Source organism: Haplochromis burtoni, unplaced genomic scaffold (assembly GCF_018398535.1).
Source record: "Haplochromis burtoni strain Fernald_Lab_line unplaced genomic scaffold, NCSU_Asbu1 Contig_157, whole genome shotgun sequence".
Taxonomy (NCBI): domain Eukaryota; kingdom Metazoa; phylum Chordata; class Actinopteri; order Cichliformes; family Cichlidae; genus Haplochromis; species Haplochromis burtoni.
Window position 1 is genome coordinate 880,070 of NW_024582518.1, and position 7,362 is coordinate 887,431.

At 38.8% G+C, this 7,362-nt stretch overlaps 2 protein-coding genes across 5 annotated transcripts in view; one reads left to right on the forward strand and one right to left on the reverse strand.

The window, feature by feature from the left end:
• The window catches only part of LOC102300427 (NACHT, LRR and PYD domains-containing protein 14), a 54,249-nt gene extending 52,256 nt beyond the window's left edge, over nt 1–1,993 (forward strand). The window contains exons 4-7 of the mRNA XM_042224975.1: nt 538–840; nt 941–1,210; nt 1,332–1,415; nt 1,562–1,993. Coding sequence (XP_042080909.1) covers nt 538–840; nt 941–1,210; nt 1,332–1,415; nt 1,562–1,628 — 724 coding nt within the window. The 3' untranslated portion in view covers nt 1,629–1,993. The remainder of the gene's footprint in view (nt 1–537; nt 841–940; nt 1,211–1,331; nt 1,416–1,561) is intronic.
• A 942-nt stretch (nt 1,994–2,935) lies between these two features.
• LOC102300733 (protein NLRC3) overlaps nt 2,936–7,362 on the reverse strand; it is a 13,199-nt gene continuing 8,772 nt past the window's right edge. For all 4 annotated transcript variants that reach the window (XM_042225005.1, XM_014336947.2, XM_042225006.1 and 1 more), the window contains 3 exons: nt 7,079–7,252; nt 5,915–5,961; nt 2,936–5,739 (listed from right to left, as the gene is read on the reverse strand). In XM_042225005.1, the coding sequence (XP_042080939.1) occupies nt 5,213–5,739; nt 5,915–5,961; nt 7,079–7,252 (748 nt within the window). In that variant the 3' untranslated portion in view covers nt 2,936–5,212. The remainder of the gene's footprint in view (nt 5,740–5,914; nt 5,962–7,078; nt 7,253–7,362) is intronic.

The window sequence follows — 7,362 nt, forward strand, 5'->3', positions numbered from 1 at the left end:
AATACATTATTGTAATTAGATGCTGGATTTATGCACTCTCATGTTATTAAACGAGTGACAAAGTCACACTGAGCCCAGTTTTACTGTTTGAGCTGATTGTGCCTGTGGATGTTAACAGATAACAGCTTTAAATGAAAAAGGACTCAGTTTATCGATAACTGTGTTTTCCATAATTTACTGCAATATAATCAGATTAAAGGCATCATTTGTCAGCAGTGGTGAAGAGTAAAAATCTCCTTTGTGTCCAGGAAACCACAGAAACAGAGCGCGTTGCAGATTATTTTAATGGGTCCAATTAAAATGTGTCTGGAGGTTTATGAACTCCAGCCTTCAGCTTATTGTTTGAGCAACTGATAAAAGTAGCCAACAACACATTCATGTAATATTTCTAATTATAAAATGACTCATGCTGCTAGTTCATAGATGCTGTTCTCAAAATCCTTTAGTTTCAAAGATCAACACATTTTATTCAAGATAGCAGTTTGTTCACAGCATCTATAATTTTAGTTTTTCTGTCTCCGTGTGTTTTCCTTGCAGTGTTGACAGGAATCAGCTGCTGAGGTTCATCCACTGCTGTGCTGCCTGTGACGTCCAGCAGGAGGCAGCGTCAGGCCTGCTGAGGACTCTGCAGCACAGCTTGGATCTGTCCTGCTCCTCCTGTGTGGAGCTACCAGAGGAGGATCAGCCTGAGCCTCTGAGTCTGACCGCTGATGACTGCAGGGCCGTCTCCACCATCCTGACACACAGCAGCCGGGACACACAGCTCGACCTGCGAGACTGTGAGGTGGAGGACAGCGTGCTGGACCTGCTGTTTCCTGTCCTCCACAGGGTCCGCCTCAGGTGGGAAAGACCACAGAAGAGTCTAAATCAGTGAGAAGCTCGTTCACACTGGTGTTGATGCATCCTGACATTTTCTCTTTGCTCTGTTTGTCCTGTTTAGAGTCAGTAAAACTGTCCTCCTGCAGCTGCTGTCTCTGGTTCCTGTGAACAGTGAGAGGGACACCGTGAGGCGGGCGGTGTCCCTGTGTGCAGCCCTGGGTGGAGAGCTGGATCTCAGTCACAGCACGCTGGATCAGAGGGTCTGTGGGTCTTTGGTCCAGATGCTGGACTCGTGTGAAGGGCTGACAGAGCTGGACCTCAGTCACTGTCAGCTCACTGACCAGCTGCTGCTCCCTCTCATCACACATCTGCACAAAGTCCAAGTCCTGGAGTGAGTGTCACACACTGATCCTTCTCTGGGAGGCACCAATAACCATCAGCCTGTTCACACACACTACAATAATATGATGTGCAGCGATGACTTAGAGCCTCTTGTTGTGTTTGTGTTACAGTCTGAGTCACAATCAGATCACTGATGCTTCGACTGATGTGTTACTGCAGCTGCTCTCCATCAACCCCTCCATCGACTGTGTGCGGTGAGCCAACATGAATCAGTCCCCATCAGTGAAGGAGTTTCTCCTCAGACTCTCAGAGGAATCATTCACAGTCTGAGCTCACATGGATTCATGTTGTTCTGAGTGAATGAGTGACGTCTGCTCTCTCTGCTTTGGTCTCTTTCTAGACTCTACAGCAACAACATCGTGCACAGAGCAGCCTTCAAGGAACACAAGCAGTGTGAGATCTGGTGAAGCACTCGTCACCATCATCATTATCATCATCGTCATCATCAGGGAGCTGTGGTTTTATGGTCTCATAATTGTTTCTTGCTAATCTGTAATGTACAACAGCAATAATGGTTCAGTAAGCTTTAATAGCTACTTTAGAATGTTTTATTTTGCTTTATTGTATTTCTTTATTATGTCATTATTAAAAATAGTATTTGTATAGAGACGAGCACACCTCAGACTGTTTCTGAAAGTTCTGCAGATTTTTGTTTTATGGAGCTCTGATTGAAGCTATGCAACAGTCATCCTAATGTTTACACATCAGATTGTTTTATCGTGATTAAATTATTTTCGCACAGTGAAAAAATAAAGTGAGGCTGTAATTGTTACATTAAAGTTGTGAGTCAACTTTGTTTAGTTTTGTTACTTTTGCAAAAACTGTACTGATGTTGGACTTTATGTGTCAGTCAAAACATAAAGATGTCATAATGATTTTCACAGTAGTCAAGCAATAACATTACAGTCAGGTGGCATGACAACAAAGATACCAGTGAGGGTCATTTCTTTATTTTAAATGAACTAATGCAAGAAATAAAGGTGTGGTGTAAAACACGGTGCATATTTAGATTTTATGAAATACATGTGAAAATCAAATCAGTTTACAAATATCACTTTTAATCATGTAAATGTACAAAATGTGATTTTGACTGAAAACAGTCTGTCTTTCAAAATAGTGCACTAAAATTTCACACAACTCTTACATTTTTTGATACGGGAATTATAATTATATAACAACACTGAGTGGTTTTATCATCATATACATATTAAGAGAGAGTATGTCATCACACAGCACTGAGCAGGTTAAATGAGATTAATATTGTTTAGCACTCAGGATGCAGAGTGGGTTGTCTGTTAACATTATGATTTGAGCATGCCTCAAATCATAATCTGTAGTTCAGTCTATGCGCACACATCTGGACAGCAACACAGTTTTTGTAGTTTTGTCTCAAAGGATTTTAATTCAGCCGATTAATATGAAATTGAAGTGTCGTCTTTTAGCTTGAATTCCAGGGATTTAACAGAAATGTTGTACTAACTATTCAGGATTTAGAGCCATTTTTTATACATAGTGCCCCATTTTCAGGCTCAAAAGTCATTGGACACGTATAAAGGCTGTTTGTAATACCAAATTCCTCCCTTGAGATGCTTACGTGCTCTCTTGGATGAGATGTTGGGTTATATGTTGTGAAATTGTTTTTCTTAACCATGGAAATAATTTTGTCATCATGCACTTTTCCTGTCTTCTGTGATCTTTCATGTCTTTTTGCTGAGCTGGCAGTCCTTCTTTTTAAAAATGAACCAGACTGTTGATTTGGCCTCTTCTGAAGGTTTTGCTTTCTCTCTAAACAGGCTTTTAGAGTTAACTATAGCTAATAGCTGAATATGGCTTAACTCACATTCACATGAAATTGCTTTTCGGTCAGTTGTTCAAATAATTTTGAGCCTTTTGAAATATGGACTGTGCATAAAAATGGCCGTTTGTACAGTGTGTTGGTTTCTGTGTAAGCTGTGGGCTCAACTAATGCATCACACATGGTATATTTCTTGTTCCATGGATTTAGCTCAAGATGTAGCGCAGGCATCTACTAATCTGAAAGTTGGTGACTGCTCCAGTCTGGATGCCAATTATTTTTGGGCAAGCTACTAACACCAAGTCGCTCTCTGATGCATCTATTGGAGTTTGCATGTGTGTGAGTGTTAGATAGAAAGCACTTAAACATAGAAAAAACTGCTTGTATAAACAGAGGTTAATGGGACATGTTGTATTAAACACTCTGATGCCCCATGAGATTAGAAAAGTGCTACATCAGTCCATTTACCCACTGTTAGACATCAGTCCCATGAGAGTTTCTGTTAGTGTTGACAAAATGTCTTCCTTTTCATTTCATGTTTAATTCTACCAAATTAAACAAATATATCTATAATAATTTTACAGTTTTATAGTACAGCCTCATTTCCACGAAACTTTTGACGCTGTGGAAAATATAATAAAAACAGAATGCAATCATTTGCAAATCTGCTAAACCCATATTTTATTCACAACAGAACATCACATGTTTCTACGGACATATTTTACTATATCATGAAAAATGTGAACCTAATACAAACAAATAAAGCTCAACTGTAAAGTTGGAGCAGCACAAACTGTGTTTGGTATTGTCACAGGAATTTGCATGTATTTGGTTGATGATGTTAGATTATAGAAATATCTGTGAATAAATAACATTAAATTCACTTTGAAGTGATTTTCACACTCTTTTATTAAGCTATGGGAGAATACCAGAGATAAACACACTGTAACCTTTAATGTTTAGGTGTGTGCAATATTTCAGATCTGTAATGTGCAGCTGCCATGTCAGAAATAAACATCAGTATTGACATTGCACTGAGCAACAATATAGTGTTTAACTGAGCTGATAGATTTCTTGTCCTGCTTTTTTATATGTGATGATCAAATCACAATTGTATTTGCAGCACAAGTGTTAAATCTTACTATTTATTTATATGTTCTTTATACTACTGTGTTTGCAGTAGGAAGTGCTCAATCAGTTAATTTCATACAGGAGAACAGATGCTACCTTTCAGGTGAGCATACACAAACCCTGAATCAGAAAGTCTGACTTACCCAAAAAGTTCATATCCTTATCTAACAGGGTGAGGCTGAATTTAAAAACACAAAGGGGTGAACTTAGGGAGGCAGCTTTATTGCGCTGTGGAAAAAATTGAATTCAGGATATAAGAAACAAAATCCAAAACTAGTAGTTGCGAGGAAACCGAGGAACACGGAGAAACACACAGCTAGTGGGACGACATGACGACGGGCCAGGGAAACAGAGGACTCAAATACACAAAGGATAAGGAGGGAATGAGGAACAGGAGGGAAACACAGCTGGGACTAATCAGACACAATGAGACAGGAAGGAAGCAAAAATGAAGACAGGGCAAAGCACTATCAAAATAAAACAGGAAACATACATAAACTCAGACTCAAGACATGCAAGCACAGTGACTCGGGAGACAATAATAAACATGGAAACAGTACTTAACATGCATGGAGGCAAAAAGTGAAACAGACTAGATAAAAAACTCAAAACCAGAAATACAAGTGACTAAACTAGGAACACTACTGGAACAAGTAGGACAAACAAGGAAACTGAACCATAAATAATACTAAATCCCACATTATAAATGAAATCAGAAAAACACAAATACTGGGTCACTGATGCAGTATCATGAAATTTACTTCTTTATAAATCTGAATAACAATGTTATACTTCAGAAGCTTTGTCTCCAAATTTTGATGCTATTATTATGGTTATTTAATGAAGAGGTATCATATAAAGATTATGAGCTGAACTAAACTTCAGAGAAACATAACATACAAAAAAAAAAGAATCCTGGGATAATAATAGATTCCATTTTTCAATAACTGAAGTTTCCATCATCATTTAAACCATCAACTGATTGAATCCATGAATCTGAAAACATGTTTTTGACTGTGAGAGACAGACATGTACCGACTGAAATGTTCAACAAGACTATTCATACTAAACTACACACAGACACACTGAAGAACCAAATGAGACCGTAAACCCAGGATAAAGAGGTTCAGTGAATGTGGTGTTGAAGGTGTGGAGGTGGATCAGAGTGTTAGAGACTCTGTAGAAGGACAGAGTGCCAGCAGGACAGTCCACATACACTGCTACTCTCTTAGAGACAGAGGAGGAGGAGATGGATGTTTTTTGCTTATTGTGCCACGCAGAGTAACCGCAATAATCAGAGCAGCTCAGGCTCCAGGACTGATCATTTTTTCCAAACACACAGCCTGTCCTCCCCTTCCTTCTGATTGTTCTGTAACTCACTGATATATAAACTCCTCCTCTCCACTCGACCTCCCAGTAACAACGACCAGTCAGACCATTTCTATACAGCAGTTGAGGACAGATGCAATCAAATCTGTCTGGATGATCAGGATATGGAAGACCCTCCCACACAAACATCACCTTCCTGTTGTTTTCAGACAGTTTGAGGTTTGTGTGTACTGTGTTTGTGTCGATTGTGAGTTGACAGGAATCTGATGGAGAGAACAAACAAAGTCCAGCTGCAGTTATTGGTCCGTCATCTGTTCATTGATTGACACTTTGATGATGACTCCTGACATCAGAGATGTGAATGAGTGATGTGACAGTTTGAAGATGGTTGAATGTGTGCTGCTTTGTTTTCATGAATCACATTAAAAACACACTTACACTTCCTCAGACCTGGTCTCAACCATCGGACTCCAGCAGGCTCCACCCTGAAAGGAGGAGGAGGGTCAGACCAGCACAGTCTCTTTCAGCAGGCACACATGCACATTACATCACTCTCATACACATGCTGTTAGACACTGATAAAGGAACAGTCCAACATATTTATAAAAATTGCAGGCTGAGCAGACATTTTGACTTTTTTGTTGTAAGCATGTTATTTACTTTACTCTTCAGTTTGTGTGAAACGTATTAAAAAAAAAAAATAATCCCCAAAATTAACTCACGGTGATGTGGTCTGAAAGGTATATATTATGGGCAGCACAGCTTCACCATATAGATTCAGCACGGCCTTATAGATTTAAAATTATTATAATTTATTTATATCAAAGTACTGATACATTTTTGTTTGTTTCATAAAATAGTTTGTTTAATAAATGAGTCCATAATTTATAAGACAAACAAATAGACTAAACAAGTGATTTAACCAGTGATTAAATTAATATCAGTTCAACTGAATTATATTTTTAAAGTGCCAGTCATGACAGCTGCCTGTAGGCACTTTAGTTGCTAAATAAAAAAACAATCACACAATCCTTCATGAGCATTTTTAGAAAGAAGCACTCCACCTTTAGAGCAAACAAATTTGGCCAACGTTACACTGCATGAGCCAGCGTGTCTGTGAAGGTTGTGTGAAGCATCTTCTTGGAGAGTCACACATCCACATGTTGTTATTTATTTATTAAGAACTAGGGTATGTAAAATTTGAATCACGGTCATGTTGGTATTTTCTGTCTTCAGTAAGATTTTTAAAACAGGCAAACACAGTTGTTTAATAAATGGCTTTCCCCAACCAGTAACTATGAGTGAAAGATAAGTGCTCCCTTATTCTTTTAAGGGAGCACAGTTTCAACAGTAACGGTCACAAACAGCAGCATAGCAGTGCAATGCATTTTAATTAGATGAAGTCAAATGCTGATGCTTAATTATTTCACGTGACTAATATGTTAGTTTAACTCTTTTGATGGAGCTCATACATGTTTGATGTCCAAATATACACATCGAGCAATGAGGCAAGTGTACCAGAGGGAATAAAGGACAGAAAGAACTGTCATCTATTACTGTTATATCAGAGACTGGCTGTGGCTGCAAAAGACTTCTCTATACCTAAGAGTGTGGAGTCCCCAGGATGGATCCTTCAGTATAGCGGACAGCTGCTTTACTTGTTCCTGTCCTGGATGATTGTAGCTCAGGTCCAGCTCCCTCAGACAAGAAGGGTTGGAGCTCAGAGCTGAGACGAGAGAACCACAAGCTTCGTCTGTGATCAAACACCCTGACAACCTGCAGACACAAAGCATGACAGCTAATCTTCCAGAACAGCAGTGCAGTTAAAAAGAAACTTACGCAGAAAGACTATATATATATGTATATATATATATATATATATATAT